General features: G+C 42.1%; 2 protein-coding genes across 3 annotated transcripts in view; one reads left to right on the forward strand and one right to left on the reverse strand.

Annotated features, from left to right (window-relative positions):
* Positions 1-15,619, forward strand: part of LOC118806171 (serine/threonine-protein phosphatase 6 regulatory ankyrin repeat subunit A) — a 60,484-nt gene extending 44,865 nt beyond the window's left edge. For both annotated transcript variants that reach the window (XM_036567561.1, XM_036567560.1), the window contains exons 9-28: positions 2,613-2,691; positions 3,772-3,886; positions 4,380-4,462; positions 4,687-4,750; positions 4,959-5,027; positions 5,472-5,612; positions 6,594-6,705; positions 6,809-6,835; positions 7,129-7,203; positions 9,477-9,678; positions 10,798-10,885; positions 11,015-11,132; positions 11,717-11,936; positions 12,046-12,133; positions 12,245-12,328; positions 12,627-12,772; positions 12,951-13,033; positions 13,141-13,223; positions 13,347-13,438; positions 14,172-15,619. In XM_036567561.1, coding sequence (XP_036423454.1) covers positions 2,613-2,691; positions 3,772-3,886; positions 4,380-4,462; positions 4,687-4,750; positions 4,959-5,027; positions 5,472-5,612; positions 6,594-6,705; positions 6,809-6,835; positions 7,129-7,203; positions 9,477-9,678; positions 10,798-10,885; positions 11,015-11,132; positions 11,717-11,936; positions 12,046-12,133; positions 12,245-12,328; positions 12,627-12,772; positions 12,951-13,033; positions 13,141-13,223; positions 13,347-13,438; positions 14,172-14,461 — 2,259 coding nt within the window. In that variant the 3' untranslated portion in view covers positions 14,462-15,619. The remainder of the gene's footprint in view (positions 1-2,612; positions 2,692-3,771; positions 3,887-4,379; positions 4,463-4,686; positions 4,751-4,958; positions 5,028-5,471; positions 5,613-6,593; positions 6,706-6,808; positions 6,836-7,128; positions 7,204-9,476; positions 9,679-10,797; positions 10,886-11,014; positions 11,133-11,716; positions 11,937-12,045; positions 12,134-12,244; positions 12,329-12,626; positions 12,773-12,950; positions 13,034-13,140; positions 13,224-13,346; positions 13,439-14,171) is intronic.
* A 1,428-nt stretch (positions 15,620-17,047) lies between these two features.
* btd (biotinidase) lies at positions 17,048-20,773 on the reverse strand. The gene is made up of 3 exons (XM_036567562.1): positions 20,289-20,773; positions 19,682-19,831; positions 17,048-18,410 (listed from the first exon to the last, which is right to left on the reverse strand). Exons 1-3 carry the CDS (start codon positions 20,505-20,507, stop codon positions 17,190-17,192), a joined length of 1,590 nt encoding a protein of 529 aa, XP_036423455.1. The 5' UTR covers positions 20,508-20,773; the 3' UTR covers positions 17,048-17,189.
* Between the last annotated feature and the right edge of the window lie 1,727 nt (positions 20,774-22,500).

The following is a 22,500-nucleotide window of genomic DNA, read 5'->3' on the forward strand; positions in this document are numbered from 1 at the left end:
TTTCATTCAGTTTATAAAGGGTTATGACATCACTCTCAACAAACCCAGTTATTGTATTTAAAGGCAGAAATACACCTAAATAACTCTTTATATTCAAATACATGAGGAATAAAATTGGAGCAATGTGTTTGCCTAATTTCATTCATTAATGTGAACAGCGCCATGTGGCTTCCCGCTACCATCCAGCGAGGTAGATGCCAAGGCCTGTCCAGTTGATTATTTCAAAAATGGTTGACCCAAGTGGTATCAGAAATGAGCCAGCAATCCCAGGATACTTCCTGGCATCTTCTTTTGTTTAAAATACAATTAGGCAAATATTCTGGACACCTGTTTTAACTGCAAAATGTTGCAGTTAATGCTTATATTTTGTCACTTTAGAAATGTAAATAAGGACTACAAATGTAGAAATTTGCCCAGTGCTGAGTAGTGAGTGCATGTATTGACTAGCTGTGCCCAAGGGAACAGACTGACCCCCATAAGGGGCTCCTGGAGAAACAGAAGGTGGGGAAAAAGGCTGCAGGGAACAAGCTGCTCAGCATTATTTGTGTATGTTTGTGTGCTTATACCAGAGGCCATGCCATGCTGTTTGTGTCTGCTCACATTGTTAAGCTCATACACTCTGTCTGATCTGTGATGTTGTGATTATAAAGGCCGACGGCAAAGCTTGGTCGAAAGGTCAAATTTGACAGCTTGACCACTGCTTGTATTTTTGTCGTCTATTTTTTTCTGTGACATTCCTTGAAATAATAATAATTCTAACAATAATGGTTAATAACATTAATTGGAGTCAATAGAGTCTGGCTGCAGACATGCACTCTCAGCCCCAGTGACATCACGTTCACATGCACTCTCTGCCACAATGGCAGAAGCAGCCCAACGGCACAGTAACTTTTGCTTAGCGATATCATCACTTAATCCATTTTTCATCCGTAACACGGCTAGAGAGTTACATTTAATGTACCTCCCTGCTGAAAAAAATCATAGAACCCATTAAAAGTGCCTGCTGGTTCCTGGTGGTGTTCTGTAGTCGCTAATGGTATTCTGTGTTATCCTGATGGGTTGATATCACAGTGTAAAGGATTCTGATTGTTTAATCAGGTGTTTTGGGACTGATTCCACATACATTCGATTGTTTCCTAATGGCCTCTAACGGCAACGATCAAGCAAATTCCTGTTAGGAAGCGGCGCTGCAAACACAGTCATGTTGTGACAACGTACTGTTTTGGTGCCCACAACGTCGTCTGCTTGGTGCTCTCTACACTGTCACAATATTGAAATGTAATTCCTCAGAAAGTTATGACAACGTTGTCTGACAACTTCTTAGGAGGTTGTGACAACATTGACGAGACGAAGTAATCCTTACTACGTTGACTGTACGTTGTGACAACCTTCCAGAATCCTTAATAAATAATTTTAATCAATATTACAGTTTTTGATAACCGGTTCTAATCGTCTTCGGCATGGCTTTCATGAGTATCAGCGGTAGCCTTTTTGTTTTTTCTGCGAATAAACCCGACATTCCATGTCTTATTGTTGTGGTGGGTTTTATTTCCATATTTAATTACCTTATTATCAGTATGGCAACGTTAATATACATTCAGTGTAGCTCTTGATGCCCAGCAGTACGTGCTTCGCTGTTGTTCCTCATAAAACTGACAAAAACACTGTTGTCATCAATAGGCTGGCGGTGCACGTCAGGCTGAGAGTGCATGTCTGCAGCCAGACCCTTCTCATTGGAATGCACTATAGTGCCGTGTTTACATGGTAGCGATCTATAGCAAACTGGATGTTCCATTGTTTTTAGTGGAGCAGCGATGGAGAATTCTGCCACCGGCAGCGATTAGAGGAATGCTGTGCCAATAGTTTCCCAATTTTCCCACTGTTTGCCATTGACCACGTTGGTGGAATAAACTTGAAGTTGCTTTATTTATCGGAAAAAACATGGACAGTTAGACATTAAAAGACTACAGACTACAGAGCACCATAAGTATAGAATCAACACTGCTAAGGTCTCCACTGATAGTCACCCTTTTTCCATGGTGATGCTGTCACCAAGGCAACATTTCCAGGGCTCCAATGCCGACATCTGTCAAGTACTGCCACAATGCATGGAACAACTTTCTTTGGCTTTTTTTTTTTTTATGGCAACATCTAAATGCAGCACAAGATTATATGTTTTCTCTACCAGAATACCTGTGTTTATTCATTTTGTAGTTACTCTTACCTTGTATGTCGTTGTGCTTAAACAGTGTAACCATTTCCCCCATCTGCCCAAAACACATTTTATGTCTGAAAGTTTGTTCTTTGGATTGTACTGGAGCTACAAGGCTATAAACATTGTGCTAACTGAATGCCTCAATCATATAAGTCCATATATTAAAAAAACAGTAAATGTACAGGTCAAATTAAAACTATATCATCTGAACTTACAGCATATAATCAACTTAATATGCTACTTCAAACTACAGACTTTAAGTGGCAGCACTACTGTCGGTGTGTTACAAATGTAAACGTGACTGATGTAAATATGCCAGTCTTTTAAATAATCTTTTAATGCTTTAATGCTCTCTCTCTCTCTCTCTCTCGCTCTCGCTCTCGCTCTCTCTTAACAGAGTAAGGATGGGAAGACCCCGCTCCACATGGCTGCCATTCATGGCAGGTTCTCCAGATCACAGGCTGTCATTCAGAGCGGTGAGTGGAACTTTCTTTGCCAGATCTTCACACGGTCCCTACTGGGGAGTCTCAATTCCATGAAAGTCATGAAAGCCTAAAAAAAAAATCACATAGCAAATTAGAGTTTTTGATAAGCATATTAGCTTCTCACTAATGTTAAAAATAACAGTATACGTACAAACATATATTAAGAACCATGAGATGTTTGAACTCTGTGCTAAGAGGGCAGTGCAGTGCATGTGTTTCACATTTTTGTCAGAGGCTCTAAAGTGCCATTAGTCCAGTAAAGGAAACCTAGAAAGACTACTACAGCCATCTAAAGGCTGCCAGGCGGGAAAAGAAAAAAAAAATCGTCAGTAAACAAGCTCAAGCTCAGTTTACTCTGAAAACAGTAAATTTACTTTTAATCATTTAGTGAATTTATCACATTAAGGCCCAATCACATTTCACTCCTTGCACCTACCGCTTAGCCCTTAACCCTCCGTTTTGCGCATTTACGCCTAGGGGTAGGGTGCCCCAGTTTTTTGTTGAGAGAGAGGGGTAGGGCAAAGTGTTAGGGCTACATGGCCCTCCAAATGGAGGTTTTTCAGAGGCACACTCCAAACAGAGATTTATGAGAAAAAAAGAAAAAACAGCTAAATGGCTGTGCATGCAGCCAAAGAAACACACAAATGTGGTAATTTTCTCTGTTTAAAAAATAAGATAACCACTGTAGTGTCTTAGTTTAATATTGTTTCAATGTGTTGTGGTCTTTTTCTTCATAATAAGCAAAGAAATCGCTAGTAGTACACTGATGTCTGAGTAGCTAGCTCAGTTTTCCATTCAGAACAGGACAATTTAGCTAGCTAGCTACCGAGATTTGAGGATTCTCCCATTTTGTAGAGGAAGTTTTCTATCACCACCTCTTGTAACTCAGGAACAAGAGGCAAGGTGACACTCGAAAACAAGGGATGGGGTTAAAAATAAGAATTGGGATTAGGCCTAAGTGTCCGCTAAGTAACTCTTCACATACGTGCTGTTTTCAGGCTAAAAGATGCAAGGTGTGATAACTTGTGATGTCACTAGGCGCTTACATTGTTGTTGGTTGATTGTGAACAGGGGCCGAGATAGACTGTGAAGATAAGAACGGGAACTCTCCTCTGCACATAGCCGCCCGATACGGCCACGAGCTCCTCATCAACACCCTCATCACCAATGGAGCCAACACAGCAAAGTGAGTCAGCATTCCCAAGTGAATCAGAGAGCATGCAAGAACACTGTGTCTAACAGATGGTGTCCATTGAAAGCATTACCTTGGCTTGGCAGCAGTTCCATCTTAAAGAGCTGGTCACACTGGGGACTTTTTCTGCAAAGCAGGACGATTGATTGGCCACTCTTTCATGGAGCTGGCTTGTTTCAGCTTTGTAGCCACAGCTTCATCTTGTGACTGATCAGCTGGGTAGATGAATGAAGTTGCTAGTTTAATGCCGCTGGTTAAATAAAGAGAACAGGTTTGTTTAAAACAGCTTTTATTTAATCCATCCATTTAAGTCCTGTGTTTTTGTTTGAATGGAAGAGGTGCCTTCACCTGATTGGTCTGAAGTTGTGCTACATGCTCTTTTTCTTACAGCTCTGTGCAGTTTTGTAGTCTAAATAATGAACAAGCCACAGGTGTCATCTTTAAGGTGATTTCAGTGGAATAATATATTGTCACCTTTCCCCTGTAGACGAGGCATCCATGGCATGTTTCCCCTACACCTGGCTGCGCTCAGTGGCTTCTCGGACTGCTGCCGAAAACTTTTGTCATCTGGTGAGTCATACACAGTGCACAGGAAATGTGGGTATTCTAGTACTGCATGGGTTTTCGTTAGCAGTCTGTGCCTCATCGTCAGTGCAACAGAAGCTATATTCAGTCTTTCACCAATAGTTACCACCTGTACCCAGGTGAAAATGGCATGCAGGTTTTTGCCCTGTGAACTGATTGTGTTGATAGCTCTCATCCAAGTAATAACGTTTGCTCCTCTGTTGGTTCAGGTTTTGACATTGACACGCCTGATGACTTTGGTAGGACGTGTTTACACGCAGCAGCAGCAGGAGGGTGAGTCATATCCCTGCTCCTCTCTGATTGGTTCATCCTCACCATCAGCGTCTGAAAGTGGCCTTTGTATGTCTCAGGAATTCACCCCCCCCGCAAGAGAGATTCCCAAAACAAGCCCTTATTTAATGCAGACTACTGAAGCTTCAAATCACCATCTCTCTCTTTTCTTGTTTTACCCTTCACCCATTCCCCCTATTTCCCCTCATAGAAATCTCGACTGTTTAAATCTGCTGCTCAATACTGGCGCAGACTTCAACAGGAAGGACAGATTTGGAAGGTGAGTTTAGGAGGTGACAGGATCAGACGGCAGAACGATCTTTGTACTTAAGTTTTGTGGTTCTTTATAAGTTCAATATCTATCATATATATAATATCAATATATATAAGTTCAGTAGTTCTTTTTTCTCAATTTTATTTTTTTAGTCCTCATGTTAGAGACCTAAACAGACAGGATATTCTGGATATCGTAACCAGGAGTCAAAAATGACTTAGCACTGAATAATAATAATAATAATAATAACAACAATAATAATAACCCCAGTGTTACCTGCCAGTTCTCTTTGAGCTTGTCGCAGCATTCTGTAATCCCTATTTAACTGCCCGCTTCTTGCCAAATCTGTAGACTTGGGCGCAGTTTTCATAAAAGGTAATTTCAGCTCACATGTGAAGTGAATTTACAAATGCGTTCTTAATGTATTTATTTCTGTGTGTGTGTGCACAGGACGCCACTTCATTACGCAGCCGCTAACTGCAATTATCAGTGCCTGTTTGCACTTGTGGGCTCAGGAGCCAGTGTGAACGACATGGACGTGAGGGGCTGCACCCCTTTGCACTACGCCGCGGCTTCAGACACCGATGCCAAGTAAGAGAGAGAGAGAAACTACAGCCTTCGTATGATCTCTCTGTGTGTAACTGAATACTCATATTTTCCAGTACCAATAAGACATTGACGACAGTGCTGATTTTGAAAGTGAAGAGGCTGTACCCATTCACTGCTTATTATCCTGCTTATGAAATGATAGCAGGGGGAGGCAATGATGGAAAACAATGATAATACAAAAACAGTGATGAAAATAGTATTATTGAGGAAATATCATCTCCGGAGAGCCGAATGCTTAACAGGAGGTAATCCAATCAGTGCCACCCCCAGCCTGTAGTAACTCCTAACTTCATTATGATGTAGGCAGGCACAGTAGTCTGATGGGCAGGCGTGGGTGGGCCAGAGTTTGGAGTTAAAATGTTGAGTAATTGCTTTAAAAATTGTGAGGGCCAGGTGTGTACACTGAATGGGTTTTTATTACATACGGTACTGTGCAAAAGTCAGAGACCACTGATTTATTTAATTTCCAGTCAACACAGCATTTAGCAGAAAATTGCACTAAAGCCTCAACAACTAAATAAAATATAAGAGTTTTCAGTATTCAGAGTGTCCAACCTTTACCTTTATTACTGCTTCCATTCTTCGAAGGTTTTTAAAGAAATCTGCAGGGATATTTCTCCGCACCGCCAAAGTTCAGTCTTAGAAGCTGGTTGCATTTTCTGTTTCTCATGATCCAAGTAACCAAACCCATTCAGTGATGTTGAGGTCTGGATTCTGGGGTGGTCAGTCAAGGGCAGTACTTTACAGCCATTTGACTGGAAATGAAATAAATGAAGGGTGGTCTTAGAGCTTTGCACAGTACTGTATGAAGCTATAACCCTTGACTGCTGTACTGTAGTTAAGACATTTGGCATGTATGTATGAATGTATTGTTTATATATGTATTGTTGGCATGTATATGATTATTTATATATGGTGTTGTATTCACTAGCGTCCTCTTTGTGTGTCTTTTTTTTCTCTCAGGTGCTTGGAGTATTTGTTACGTAATGACGCTAACCCAGGGATCCGGGACAAACAGGGCTATAATGCAGTACACTATGCCTCAGCCTACGGTCACCGCCTCTGCCTCGAACTGGTCAGCCCCTGCCTTTTCCCCCTTATTCTCAAACATAGTCTATTTTACATACCGTCTTTACTGAGTCAAGCTCTAGGACTAAGAAGTGTTTCTTGTGCTACAGATCTCCAGTGAAACACCGCTGGATGTGGTAAGTGCACTAAAGCTTATTATGAAAGCTTAGGGGATTGAGTTCCATTGCACTACAGCCCTAGATTAGCAACCTCAAGTCTAGAGAGCTCTACCACCTTCGCCTCTGCCACACATTTGTACTAGCCTGCCCTCAAGTGGACAGATAAGTTACTATCAGTAATGTTTATCTTAAGAGGATTCCTATTGCATGTCAACTGTAATGAATTCTTTTGCTTTGTTTTCTGATAATTGTATTGATTTTAGAATTGGATATAAGGGTGTTTAACTTCATTATGTCTGTGTTGTCCTCAGCTGATGGAAACATCTGGGACAGACATCCTGAATGACACAGATGGACAGACTCCTGTCAGCCCTTTGCACTTAGCAGTGAGTAGAAACATGCATTCTCCAGTAGCATATCAGCTCACCAGATCAAAAAATGTCTTTGTGTCTCTTGTCTTTATAACAGCGTCAGTTCTGTCAGGTGAGGATTATACCGGTTTCTTGAGATTTTCTTAGGTTCCTGTTAAGTTTGAGAGTTCCTGTCCATTTTAGTCTACTCTTTGTTGTTACCTGTTTCATTGCATCACCTGCTGTTCCACACTGAGAATTGGAATTGAGGTCTGTTGATTTTCCTTTTTTCCATTATGTCTTCAGAAACAGTCACATACAGTCAAAGGATGTGCGTGGGTAATCAAGCAATCGGTTAACTGTTTGAGACGCCAATGTTCAAACACTGAAGTCACTATTTCAGCATTCAGTAAGTTTCAGCACAGGAACACAGAGAAAAATGGGAAGACAAACAATTTGGTGAAATCCCAATTCTGTGTTTTAACAGCAAGTACATACACTCATCATCAAAAATAGTTTCACCTAGAAGGAATCAACTGACAGGAATGAAACTTGGTGGGTAGGTTTGACATTGTGAGACATGCGAATGATTCAAGTTTCATGCTCCGCTGCACGTGACGTAAGCAAGGACAGGCCTTATCACTGTACCTGACTGACTAGGTACTGATAAGGTCGTCCCGTTGCGCATGCTTTCCATTCTGACTCATGCTGTTGTGTTGGTAGCATCCTTTGCAAGCAAAGTATGCCTCGGAGTTTGACAGCAGTTCAAGCAATTGGAAGAGTTTGAGAGGGGTCGCGTCATAGGACTCCGGAAAGCTGGATGGTCTCATTAACATATGCACCGTACCGGTCGTACGGATATTACCATAGCATGCTGTTGGCCGCAGTGGGTAGAAGAAGGTACGCACTAGTGACATGAAGGATCTGGGAGACCTACACGAACCACAGAGAGGGAGAATCAATGGATTGTCTGGTATGCACGGAGTGACCCAATAGCCACGATTGCGGACATTCAGCGAGCAGTGATGCCCTCCATGAGGCATGCTGTTAGTGCCAGCACCGTTGGCAGACGGCTGCACAACGCAGGACTACATGCATGCAGACCGTTACGATGACTGCCCTTAACATCACGTCAGCATTGCCAAAGACTGCAATGGTGTCGTGTCAGACAGTCATGGAGTGACTCAGAATAGCAGCAGGTCATCCTTAGTGACGAGTCCTGCTTTTGTCTTGGTGGAGACGACCAACGAATCCGTGTGTGGAGGCACCGTGATGAGCGCCAAGATGAACGGTTTGTTTTCACACGTCCAGAAGGCCTGGTGTCGTGTGGGGTGCAATTTCGTACAATGCCAGATCACATTTGGTCTTCAGGCACTTTGACAGCCCAACGTTAATGAGGTCCTGCAGCCAGTGGCCCTGCCTTTACTGAACGCACACTCCGGTGCGCTATTCCAGCAGTACAACGCTTGTCCGCATACTGCTGCCGTCTCAACAGCTTGCCTTAAAGACACTGATACTGTGCCATACAATACATGGCCAGCCACATCACCAGACCTGTCCCAGATTGAAAATGTGTGAGATGCTGTTGGACGGGCCATCAACACTCCACCCCTACCGCAAAATCTGCAGGAACAGTGTGAGAATATTCAATCTACATGGGATAGATTATCACAGGACACCAATAGGAACCTCTACGACTCCATGCTGAGATGTCTGGCAGGTTGCGTTTTTGACGATGAGTGGAAATTACACTTTGCTACTAGACTTTGCTATGCATTAACGGATAGCATTGCCAAGGACACACTGTTAAGGATGTGACAAAGAAGGCCGAGATGGCTCTGGAGCAGCTGCTGTATTGCTGCTTAGGCTGACTACACTAGCTAATTTATACAGTGAAAATTTATTTCTCTGACAAACAAAGATACGGCACATCATCCACTGAGGCACATCATCCACTGAAGAGTAAAGACCACTGTAAGAAGACAAGTCTTCATTAGCATCCCTAATAAAGACACCCCACAGTTGGAATGTAGGAATGTCAACATAGTGTTCTGCTTGGACATGAAGCACAGTTAGTGAAAGTGTGGGCTGGAATGGACTGGTGAAATTTTTACCTGACAGGATTGATGATGTTATTAAGGCAAGGGGACACATAACCAAGTATTAGAGAAGAAATTATGAATGTAATTTTGCAATTTTTGTCTAAGAAGCTTATTTAAAGATGTGTTTTGTCAAAAGATGTCATGTTCTAGCTCAGTGGTAAAAATGTAGCATATGTACAAGCAGTTCCAACAGTGGATGTTTTGCAGGCGTATCACGGTCACCACCATGCTCTGGAGGTGCTGGTTCAATCTCTCTTGGACCTGGATGTACGGACAGCGCAGGGACACACACCGCTGGACCTGGCTGCATTTAAGGGCCATGTGGAGTGTGTGGATGTGCTCACCAACCAGGGAGCCTCCATACTGCTCAAAGACTACACACAGAAGAGAACACCCATCCATGCTGCAGGTAGGAAAACTCTTGTACTGCAGCTAAAAAAAAACAAAAAAACTTGGGTCAGTGACAAATAAGGGATTTCAAAATGATAATTTTAGATATTCTAAATTTTAGACATTATTAAGATGGATATGATGTTCATTTTTTATCTGCAAGAATCCATTTTATGTCTAATAATTGTTTAGCTTTTACTATGGTATCAGAAGTATTTTTTATTTTTTTTTAACTTGGTGGGTGGTCAGTTTCACCACCCAGAAAATGTCAGCTGGCGCAACCACACATCCATTAAAGATATTTAAAGTTATTTACGACTACTGAGAACATGTTCAAACTAGTCTTTGTACTTGGACACCCTTTTAATTCTTTGTCCTTGAATTCAAGGTTGTTTTTTTTTTCCAAATGAATGAACAGTATTGTAATAACATATGCTAATGGTTTTCCCGGGGTCACACCACGACTTGGTAAATTAAACCAGCCTGTGACAATTTGTGAACAGGCTATTGACCCTGGCATTGAACCATGAAGGTCACATGGAGCTGTCTTTGTGATGCAATACCTCACCCTCTCTTTCTTAAACGCATGTCAAAACAAAAGACCTTTATTGTTGTTTGTGCCACATGACAATTTTAAGAAATTAAAATTTACGGACTGATGTCTCTGTACTTTCAAAAGTCTGAATACTTTTAAAAAGCTCCCGTTTTGCAAGAAGTTATGATTTTAAAGGTTTCAAATATGAAACCAGGCCAAATTACTGTATTTAGAATTTTATATAGCTAAATAAGTTTGTATGGATGCACCATGTGATGTTCTGTGACTTTGGGAGGCCTAAATGGCTAAAATTAATAGGGTATTGTAGAATAAAGTGATACGAGTCTCTCTCACACACACACACACATTTTCTGAAACTGCTTATCCTTCTGGGTCGCGGGAGTGATATGAGTCGTGTGTGTTAAATTACTAAATAAAAAAATAATAGAGTGCACAAAAATGCACGTCATCAAAGGAACATGAACAGCGGAGCAATATTAGATTGAAGTAGAATTGTTCTGAATTACACAACAGTGTTTGTACAGCTTCATTCGTACTCTACTGCCTGATCTGACCCTTGGTTTGTTTGTTTGGACCCCTCAGCCATGAACGGCCACTTGGAATGCCTCCGCCTGCTGATTGGCAACGCAGATCCGCACGCAGCTGTGGACGTCCAGGATGCGAATGGACAGTGAGTGACATGCAAAGTGATATACAAATAAATTAATACACAAGCGCTTCGTTGATTTCTAGATTTGTCAGTTGCAAGGTTATAGTGCTGATGCAATTAATTGATGGATCGGTGGATTCATTGTGGCAGGACTCCACTGATGCTGGCAGTGCTGAACGGGCACACAGACTGTGTCTACTTCTTGCTCAGTAAAGGAGCCAGCGTGGAGGCCAGGGACAAATGGGGCAGGACAGCCTTGCATCGCGGGGTAAGTCGTACTCGGACCCACGTACATTTTTCTCTGGGATGTTGAGGAATGCTCCAGCAAGATAAATCAGAAAAGAAGACTTTATCCTGGAGTATGTCCCAGGAAATGCCACTAAGTATCTCGCTTAGATTAGTTCCAAGTTTATCAGTTTCTTCCAATCCAGAAAGTGTTGGGCAGCACCAATATAGGGTGATGTCAGCAGAGGAGGATCACAGAAATGACAATGGCAGATACAGTTCAACTGCATGGAAGAAGGCAATTGTAAACCACTTCTCTACCCAAAAAACACATAGATAGGCACAGAGAACTCATGAACAAGCCATTACAAACCTGGAGACCCTAACAGAACACAGGATGTTCTGAAGAAAAATCTTCCAAATGGTTGCCAGGTGCTGGAATCATTTTGACAGCACTTAATATATCACAGGAAGTGGCTGTTAAATCCCGAAATATGGAATACTTCAGTGTAATGTTGGTAGAGATAACCATGTTCATCAAACTGATAGCAGCATGTTTTACAGAATCTGTCTGGTCACCGTCTTTCTGCTCTGCCTAATCAAAACTTGTCCTGTGTTTGTGTACAGGCGGTGACGGGGCACGAGGCATGTGTGGAGGCACTGTTACAGCATGGTGCCTGTCTGCCCGTGCGTGACAGTAGGGGACGCACTGCTATGCACTTGGCAGCATCTTGTGGTCACATTGGGGTGCTGGGGGCACTGCTGCAGGCCACACAGTCCCTGAACGCAGTGCCTGTCATCATGGACAACTGTGGCTACACTCCACTCCACTGGGCCTGCTACAATGGTTTGACTGCCCAGACTTATTCCTGCTCTTCTTTCTCTGCTTTTCTGTTCCTCTGGTTGCCTGTTTTGCCATTATTTGTTTTAATTTGCTTGTGTTTTTTCTTCTTCAGGTCACGATACGTGCGTTGAGGCGCTGTTAGAGCAGGAGGCCTTCCACAAGATGGAGGGCAACTCCTTTAGTCCACTTCACTGTGCTGTGTAAGAGCAACCAGCTTATACTCCTAATAGTTTTATAGTTCTGATTTTCACAGAAGAAGGACTGTCTGTCCATGCGACGCTGAAGGTTCTCTCTGATGTCTCCTTTTACAGAATCAGTGATAACGAAGGGGCAGCTGAGCTGTTGATTGACACGCTGGGTCCTGCTATAGTTAATGCTACAGATTCCAAGTCCAGGTTAGGATGGGGCTACATGGCACTTCAGTTCAAGCATGTTTTTTTCTATGTACTTTAAGCTGCCAACACTTAATTCTACAACTTCTAGAGTTAATTCCAGATCCAGCTGCATACATCTGAAGTCAATTGAACTGATTCAAAAGGAAATGTTTTTTTTTTAACAAAATAAAGTAGATTCCCTTTCCTCCTGGAAATTAGAAGGAATCTGTTCTTGGTTTTGGAATCTTAATGACTGGAAATGCCCATTTTGCATCAGTTCATTAAAAGAAGCTTTTTTTTTCCTTCGTTCCTGGACCAGGACGCCCCTACATGCAGCAGCCTACACAGACCACGTGGAGTGCCTGCAGCTTCTTCTGGGCCACAATGCCCAGGTGAACGCCATAGACGCACTGGGCAAAACGCCCCTCATGATGGCTGCTGAGAACGGCCAGACCAACGCCGTTGGTAAGATATAGACACCAGCCAGCATTAACCACACAGGGGTTAAAGCAGTATTAGTCATCAAATAGACAAGTGCTTTCTTTAGCATTTCAGTCATGGGAATGATTTTATAATACTTGAACTGGCAGCTTTGATGTTGAAGTTGATGTGGGTGCTGAAATCACTTTCTGTTTTTATGCAGAAGTACTTGTGAGTAGAGCGAAGGCGGACCTCACTCTACAGGATGCAAATAAGAACACAGCCCTGCATTTAGCCTGCGGCAAGGTACAGAATACACAAGCCTCTCTTAGTGACATTGAAAGAACACTACTATTAGGGTGAAGTTTTTTGTCCTGAAGTATGTTCATGTTTACTGTAATTTTCTTCCCCAGGGGCATGAAACTAGTGCCTTGTTAATTCTGGAGAAGGTCACAGACAGGAACCTTATCAATGCCACAAATGCAGCTCTACAGACGTACGTATCAGCTACATACACTGCACTTTAAGCCACACATGAAGACACTCTCTGTTCCGTGGAACATTTTTCATTTCTTCATGAAACCCTTGATCAGGGTCTGTATCTTTTTCCATCTCCCAGGCCGCTGCATGTTGCTGCTCGCAATGGGCTCACAGTGGTGGTGCAGGAGCTTCTGGGGAAAGGAGCTAGTGTGCTTGCTGTGGATGAGAACGGTGAGGACCAGTCTTGATAATTGTGTTCATGCAACAAAATTGTTTTGATGTCAAACAATAAAGGATGGCATTTCCACAAAACAAGTCTGAAGACCACATGCACAGTAACTTTTCATAAATTAAAATCATAACAAAATATCTCTACTTACTAAAAATTTGGCAAAAGTTTAGAATCCAGACTTTCAACAGAATTTCTCAGCTTGTTTCAGAAAGAATGAAAGGGGCATCCCAGCCTGTAACTGGAGTTTTTGCATTTTTGTCCATATATGTTTACATCCAACAACCACTGGGAATCCTTCTGACAGCAATAAGAAATCTTTAAGTTGCATCATCTGAAGGGGGTTTTCCTACTATTTTAACTAGAAACTACTGTAGCACCACTGTAGGATGTAAGCAGGCATTTTTAGCAGATGAAGCGATGGTTAAAATCTTAATTTTTGCCAGAGTGCCCTTTAATATTACAACAGGCTTTTTTTATATATCACCAATAATAACTGCAGATTCAAAGTGTTAAAGTATATATTGTAGTGTCTGAGACTGACTGACTTAATGCTGTTCTTGTTTGTCAGGCTGGTTAAAATTTCCATTTTTGCCAGAGTGCCCCTTTAATATTAAATTACAACAGGGTTTTTTTTTTTAAATATATCACCAACAATAACTGCAAATTCTACGTATTAAAGCATATATAGTAGTTTCTGAAACTGACTGATTTAATGCTGCTCTTGTTTGTCAGGTTATACCCCAGCCTTAGCCTGCGCCCCGAACAAAGATGTGGCCGACTGCCTGGCTCTGATTCTGGCCACCATGATGCCCGTGTCTCCCGGCAGTGCTGGTGCCGTGCCAGGCCTCACCTTCAGCGCCATAAACCACTACTGCAGCCCGTCCAAGGCGGTGACCTTCGACCCTCTACCGGCTCTGCGCTCTGAGCACGGATCCTATTGCAGCTTCAACAGCCTGGGCCGAGAGGACGGCCTCATTGTCCCCGACGATGAACTCAACGACTCAGACTCTGAGACGTACTGAATACTTTACGCAGAATCTGTAGTTTAATGTGTGATTTCTTTTATTCTACTAAGGACGAAATTTCACTTCTTAATCCGAGAGTCACCGAGCCAAATGGCCACTAGTTCTCTACTATTTTGTTTTGTACAGCTACAGAGTGCCTGGACTGTTGGAGAAGCTAACGCTATAGTCCTGAATCACACATTAAAGTGATGGACTGAGTGTGGAATGTTCCTTTAAGCTATTGCTGAACTGGGGATAATGGTGACTACCACTTTTGTGGGTTCCCTTTCCTCTTACGCCTGTACAGCCAATGTCTCAGGAGCCTTTAGAGACTGATAGAGCTGGAGAAAAAGAAGGACATGGTTGACCTTATACACTACAGTCTGCAGTTTCTGGCTTCTGTTTCAACAGTCATCATGGGTTTTATCTCTAAACGTTATTTCAACAGGCTTTTTAAAATTCAGACGCATTTTGGTTTCCCCATTGTTGGAAGAAGAGGACCATAGCCTTAATGGTAGACTGAACTCTCATGACGACTACTGTGGGACTACAGTTCCCAGAAACCTCCTCTCCGGCAGTAAGAGGAGGAAGCATGAACGATTAGAACTGAAGGCTGTGGAACCCAGCCAATGGGACCAAGTTGATCCCCCAACCAGGTTTTTTTGAAGCAGCATGACTTCATTTAGGGTTGCTTTTTCCTTTTTCCTTCATTGATTTTATGGCTAATTTATTGCAAACAAGATCAACCAAGACTTAGACTGCTGTGAATGTTAAAGTGCTGTCAAGTGCAAATTTTCAGTCCCTGTTGCTGCACAAGTGAATGATTGATCGAAGACCTTTTTTTAGTGGAAGTTTTCTTAAAAAGGCCTTGTCACACATTTCTTACCTACGAGTCTGAGACCAGCCATCAAGGTGCCGACAGGGTTTCTACATGTTCAGCTCTGGTCTTTGGTGAATCACAGCATTTGGTATACTGTAACTCAAAACAGAGGAAAGATGAGTGTATAGATTTGTGCGCGTGTGGCTGAGAGTGTGAATGCTTGTGTGTGTTAAGAAAAAATTGCCTTTTATATAAGATTGCAGAGAAACTTGAGGGTAGGTCTACGACCTGCCCACTTGGTGCATTGTTCAAATGATTACTAATAAATCATGAATTACACTTTTTTGGTCACGTCATCAGGATAAGCTCTACATTAGACGCACATTGGATCATTTAACCCGTGTGTGGTGTTCAGGTCTGTGGGACCCATTTTTAATGTTTACCAAATTAAAAATGATGCGATTTATTATTATTTCAACCCCAGATTCCTTGGCCTTTGCTCATTTTCTGTGAAGAACATATAAAATAACCCATTTTCAGTGTCTTCACTCTGTTCACCCCCCAGACATTTATTTTACACGTGGTGTTGGGCTGAACCCACAGGGAGTAAAAGTGTGGAGGTGCTGTGTCCTTCACTCTGTTCTCCTCCTACATGGCTTCTGTTAGTGTGTGTGTGTGTGAGAGAGGGTGGACAACATGGACAGGCTGCTGACTGGCTACAGCTGCTAAAGGAGAACCCTACGCTGGACACTTGTGATATTTTAAACATCTGGTATTTTTATGTAAATTGTTATGACTGTATTGATTTAAACAACCAATAATGTGGTGGGTCCACCAGACCGCTGAGTAACAAACACACCAACACCACACAGGGGTTAAAGCTACAATACGTAAGTCTTGGGGATTTGGTGGAAATGTGTAAATGTATGCAGCATGCTTAAGAACATTTTGTAACACTAGTTGTGTTTTGAACCCCTTCCTCAAATGGATGAATCTGATGATTGCGAGTGCGTTGAAAGAGCTTCAAAAAGAACTCATGTTTGATTTTGGAGACCTAAACATCGAGCCACTTTCTTTTTTGAGCCTGTGCGTGACGTTAATACATAAAGCTATATAATGTGGTCTATTTTACGTGAACTTACTAGTGAACCTACGCTAACTATTCATAATAGTAAATCCAAAAAAAAGTTCTTTTTACACTGTTTTGCCTTAAAGTAGCGCTGTCGCCTCACAGCAAGAATGGCCTGGGTTAGATTCCCGGCTGGGTGACCAGGGTCATTTCTTTGTGGAGTTTGCCTGTTCTCCCCGTGTCTGCGTGGGTTTCCTCCGGGTACTCCGGTTTCCTCCCACAGTCCAAAAACATGCAGTCAGGCCAATTGGACGTGCTAAATTGCCCCTAGGTGTGAGTGTGTGTGTGAATGTGTATGTCTGTCTGTCTGCCCTGCGATGGACTGGCGACCTGTCCAGGATGTATCCTGCCTTCCTCCCAAAGACAGCTGGGATAGGCTCCAGCACCCCACCACGACCCAGAAGGATAAACTGTTTAGATTATGTATGTATGTATGTATGTATGTATGTATGTACTTTCAAACCTAAACCTTATCCTAAAACTATCGTAAAACAAACGTGTCCAGCGCCAGGCAGTGTATTAATGTAATAACTGTCTATGAGGGAACTTTCAGATACATGTTAAACCTTTTCAGACATCTGGTTCCCACCACCACTGTAAACGATATGGTCTCAGTAAGTTTCTCAGGGTGTATTTCACATCAAACCACTCTAAATGACTTTGTGTACATAAATTTAATTACTCATAAATTGTGAAAAAAGCAGGTGGAATTCCCCTGTAAAGCAATAGCCCAGCAAAAAAAAAAATCAAATGTGAAACTTGTGTAAATTTGATCTGCCAAACTGTTCCTATGCTGCTTACATACTGTCCTTCTCATACACTCTCCCATACAATACTGCTGTCACCAGTCCAGTGGTCATTCCTGTTCTGGTCATGTAGAATGTGCCATTGCTCCCCCAGCCGGAACGGTCAGGGCGGTCCGTGGTCATGCCACTACCCAGCACTCCAGCATAGACATATTCAGAGCTGAAGGTCCCATGCATGTGGAAGTCGACCAGGGTCTGAGCATGCTCAGTTTCTCCTCCGCAGCTCTCCTTCTCTAGCCCTATACATCTGACCAAGGCACACACTTCCAAGTAGTACGTCCCATGGACCACATGGAGCCCATTAAATGCCCCCAGTGCATACAGCTCTCCTTCGGCAGTCCTCCTCTGGAACAGCAGGTGGCAGCAGAATGATCCATCGCACACTGTCAGATTCCCCTCTCTGCCCTGGAGTGCCACCAGGGTGAAATTGTCATACATCATTGTTGAAGTAAAGGGAATAGGTTCTTCACTGCAGTCCTCTTTTGGACAGTACCCTGGCTCTGGTCCACTCTGCATGGGAGAGAAAGTACTGGCAGACCAAGGCTCTTCCTTTTCTGATTCCTCTACTGCTGCATCAGCTTTGGGATGGCCAGAGAAGGGCACTAGCAGCCTCGCTTTCCCTGCTCCATCCCCTACTAGAGAGGGATCCAGGACAGGCACTCTCTTTACCAGCAGTTTCCCAGTCTCTCCAACCATGTCATGATGGTGAAGAGCATCCCAAGGAGTGAAAATACCGCTGCCCGTCATGCCAAAAGCTGCAGCTCGTACATTTGCAGCAAGCAAAGTGACTCCAGCTGAGTAGGAGAAGGAGCGCTGGAACTGCACTGCGGCCAGCAGGGGGAGCTGGTTCATCCAAGCCGTCGGATACACCAGCTGCCTGATGCCCATGTCCTTCACAAGGGTCACAACCGGCTCCCGAAACAGGATGTCAAAGCAGGTGAACACCCCAAATCGACCTGCAAACGGGGTGGTGAAAGTGACATACTCGCACTTCGGAGGGGTGTCAAAGGCAGCCTCAAAGTACAGGTTCTGTTTATGGTATCTGGCTACGATGGTGCCATTGTTGCTGAAAACAACATCTGTGTTAAACTGGTACTGGCCATCGAGTGGACAGAGGGGGTCCACCAGTCTGTCGCAGACCTGACGATCGGGCATGTTGGCTACCAAGAAGATGCGATTCTTACGAGCCATGCAGCTCAGACGATGGAGCACCTGAGGAAAGATGGGTTGTGTTAAACGTGTGTTAAAAGGCAAGTAGGCAGATTTAGTAATGCGCTGCTGTCAGAACAAAACTTGTTACCCTTTACATTGTGTGTAAATTTCGTGATGAATGGACCAAAAGAAATGACCCAAAATGACTTGGCAAAAAGTCTGGTTCAATTGACGCATTAAAAGTAGAGTACGTTTTTCCTTTCCCCTGTAAAGTTCTTATTTTGGAGATATGAGGTTTTGTTCTGACAGCAGCGATTGGTTAGTGATGTCATTTTTCATTTAGCTCCCTTTAAATGAAGAAAACAGTTGTCATTAATTACATTTGCATTGCTCACACCAAAACAATCAAATATGGGAACTAGGAACTCAATTAAGACCCTTATTTTTTAAAGCACTGTGAAACTTTTCTATATAATTTGTGAGTTTGTAAGGCTGGAAATCCTCTCTTTAGAATGCAAACTGGTGCCACATATAACTAATGTGACCATGCAAATATAACTATGTAGCCTAATTGTCAAACAAAATTCTCCAAGAGTGGAAAATTAAATGAATTTCCACAGCACTCTTCTGAAAACTAAGTATTAAGTATTTTATTATAGCATAATTATTGCTATAATAAAATAGTTGTAATACTATTATGGCTATGGTTTCTCCATAGCCATGATATAATAAAAGTCTTAATATTCAGATCACTGTGAATTCATTTTTTATACACTACTATGGAAAAGTCAGAAACGTCCATTTCTTTTTATTATATTTCCATTCAAAATGGCCATTAAGTGCATAATACTAATTTTTCAGTGTCAGAAAAAACGAGAAGACAGCAATATGGGTCTGAAACAATGTAAAGCTGTCAAGACGTCCTTACTGAGAAAGAGAAAACATGCTTGAACTGAACATCTGATCTACTGTGGAGTAAGGTTTTATAGACTGATGAGTCTAAATTTGTGATTGGGAATACTTGGATCCTGGGAGTCACATGCAACCAACTTCTAAGACTGAACTTTGGAGGTGTGGAAAAATATCCCTGTGGATTTCTTTTAAAAACTGAAAGCAAGTCAATGAAAAGAATGAGTAGGGAATGACATATTTAGATGATGAGGCTTCTTTATAATTTTCTGATAAATATTTCTTTTTTCCTGACACTGAAAAATGAATGAATGAAGGTACTAAATGGCCGTTTTGATCAGAAATGAAAGAAATGAAGTCTGACTTTCGCTCAGCACTGCGGTTATTGTTATACTGAGTAGGCAGATTAATGAGCACTGTGCCTCTGTGTTTTGGAATCTGTCGGGATCTGCACACGGACTCCATGTCACACGTCCAGGGTCGGGCACCGTCTCCAGGTAACTTGCTATGGATGATCTGGTGTAGTTGAATCCATGAATGCCATCTTCTGGGAACACTATGATCTGGGCTCCCTGTTGAGTAAGTTCAGGTTCAGTTTAGGTCACATTTCTCCACAGTGAGATATTCACCAGCACTGTACACGCTTAAAAGGATGGTTCTTCATGGGTTCTTTAGTAAAGACAGTGGTTCTATATAGAACCATGAATACTCAAAGAACCATTTGCATGCTTAAATGGTTCTTTGCATGGTTAAATGGTTCTTCAGATGGATGGAGGATGGGTTGTACATGGTTCTATACCACCAAAATGGGTTCTGCTATTGTTATATCAAGCTTGTAACAATAGAAGAACCCTTTTTGGTGCTATACAGAACCATATACAACACTTTCTCCATCAATCTGAGAATCATTTCATCATATATGAGCATGAAATGGTTATATACAGAACGTATGGTTCCAAATATAACCATTCCTATTACTGAGGAACCCTTGAAGAACCTTTCTAAAAGTGTATGCTGGTTCAGCGTCACCTGTTTGGCAGCTAAAGCAGTCTGCTCCTCAAATACGTCCAGGTTGTGGTTCATGTGTTCCAGGGCAGCGCTCCTCTCCACAGGCTCTCGGGGGTCGGGGTTCAGGACCACCCGATGCTCGTACACTGCAGCGACATAAGAAGGATCCTCTGCTCTGACCGAGTGAACCCCGCTCAGCCACACGGCTAAAACAGCAGCTGTGAATCCACAAAACGCCATGACCGGCGTGTCTTACCTGACCTGGCAGCCAAAAGCTCAAAGGTAACTTCAGACTAACTGGTCCGATTAATGTTTACATTAATTCTGAGGCGCCGGGATGAACCTGCTGCTCCATTTAAGGTGGAAAAATATAATACAGGCTACAAACTGTGTCAAACATGAAAATGAACTGAATCGCCTCCAGTTTACGGCGTGTTTTTAACCCGTAAAATACTATGGGGGTAGTTTTCCTAAGCGCTTGCGTCATCACCCTCGCTTGCCAACTCGCGACTGGATTGGATAAGATTCGTGCCTGTCACTGAGTCCTCTTCTATCATTGGTCAGTCACCTCATATTTAAACGGTAAAATATTTGATGAGTTAGTGGCCACTTTTTACAGACTTTATGTCTTAAAGTAAAGGAGTAAAAGAGTAAAAAAGTAAGAAAGCGACGTTTTGCTAATGTCCTATGCTACGTTATGGTCGGCCAATCAGCAGCAGTTTGTCTAGGCCCAACGCGGCCAACGACCAATCAGTGATCACTAATGTTTGTCCCGCCCACTTCCGCGTTCCTTATTGGTTTTAACGTGAAAATCTTTCTTGTCAATAATTTTACTGCAAGGCTGGTTTGTTTTTGTAGCATGTTTTATACACTGCGGTCATTTAAAGTGCTTTACAAATAAGAAAATACAAAGACAATTAAAATTAAAATTTAAGAAGATGCTAAAAACATCATTGTAAACAATGTAACTTAATTAATAATAGTTTCAACGCATTAATGTCCACATCTGAAATGTCAGTGCCAGGGTGTTCTCCGAGCAAAATAGATAATGCACTAGCGCTTTATTTGGATAACCCACTGCAGATGCTTTGTAGATACCACATTTGCATTTAAATATCTAGTAAATTCACCTTACTTTCCCTTACCCTCAACCTAAACTCAGCCTAGTCATAATCTTACGTACTGAGAATCAACAGATAGTTTGTTAATAATTTGAACTAACTTCAGACCTATAGGAGGCTATCCAAATAAAATGGGACTCTTTTAAAAAATGATACTGACACAGCCATGTGTGTGTGTGTGTGTGTGTGTATATATATATATATGTGTGTGTGTGTACCTGTTAGATATTCATCCCAGGTGTAACCAAACAAAATGTAATAGCCATATATATTTTTTCATATTTGATTTCATTCATTTTTTTCATTAAATCAGTTATTCCTAAAAAGCATATAATCTAAAGATAGCATAGAAAGTAGGTCTAAGTTGCAAGGGACCGTGTTTGTGGGAGGATGTAAACAATAATCCCATTTTGTTAACAAGAAAATATAGTAATATTACTCATAAATATTGCCCAGGCCTCACTAGGGTAATCCACAAACCATCCTGTGTCCATTATAAAGTGTTCTTTAAGTGAAGTCAAAGCTTTCGAAGGGGCTGAAGACTCTCAAACTGTTTGCCAGCTTAATCAAACTTACAAGGTCAGTCTGCAGCAAAGCAATAAACCTGCTAAAACGGATGTGTTCAGAGTTCCTACTGATAAGCATTAGCTTCATACATATTTCAGGATAAGATAGTTTAGCACTGAGAACTGAGACTCTCCTAAGCAAATAAGTTAAGGTCAAGGCTCCCAGATAATATGAAGGTACTGAAACATGTCTTTGCTCAGTGTGGGAGAGACACTGAAGCACAAAGAGCTTTGCAGGCATGTCACAACTTGCCAGCCTTGGGAGATACTGACCTGCCACAACCGACAAAATGACTCGGCAGTGGAGAACTATCCATCTCTTAAAATGATAGTAAACAACTACCTTTGCAGTGGTGAGCAGTAAGATCCCACTGTTAAGAAGTAAATGTGTCTCATTCTACAGAAACGTCCATTTTTGCATCCCTAGCGTTTAGAGATATATTTCACTTAAAAAAAACGTTAGGGTTACAATTAATTCATATTTTAAAATAAAGCAATATGTTATTTTAACAATTACACCTTCTTCAGCCATGAATTTAGCACCAC

Source organism: Colossoma macropomum, unplaced genomic scaffold (genome assembly GCF_904425465.1).
Source record: "Colossoma macropomum unplaced genomic scaffold, Colossoma_macropomum, whole genome shotgun sequence".
In the NCBI taxonomy this organism is placed as follows: domain Eukaryota; kingdom Metazoa; phylum Chordata; class Actinopteri; order Characiformes; family Serrasalmidae; genus Colossoma; species Colossoma macropomum.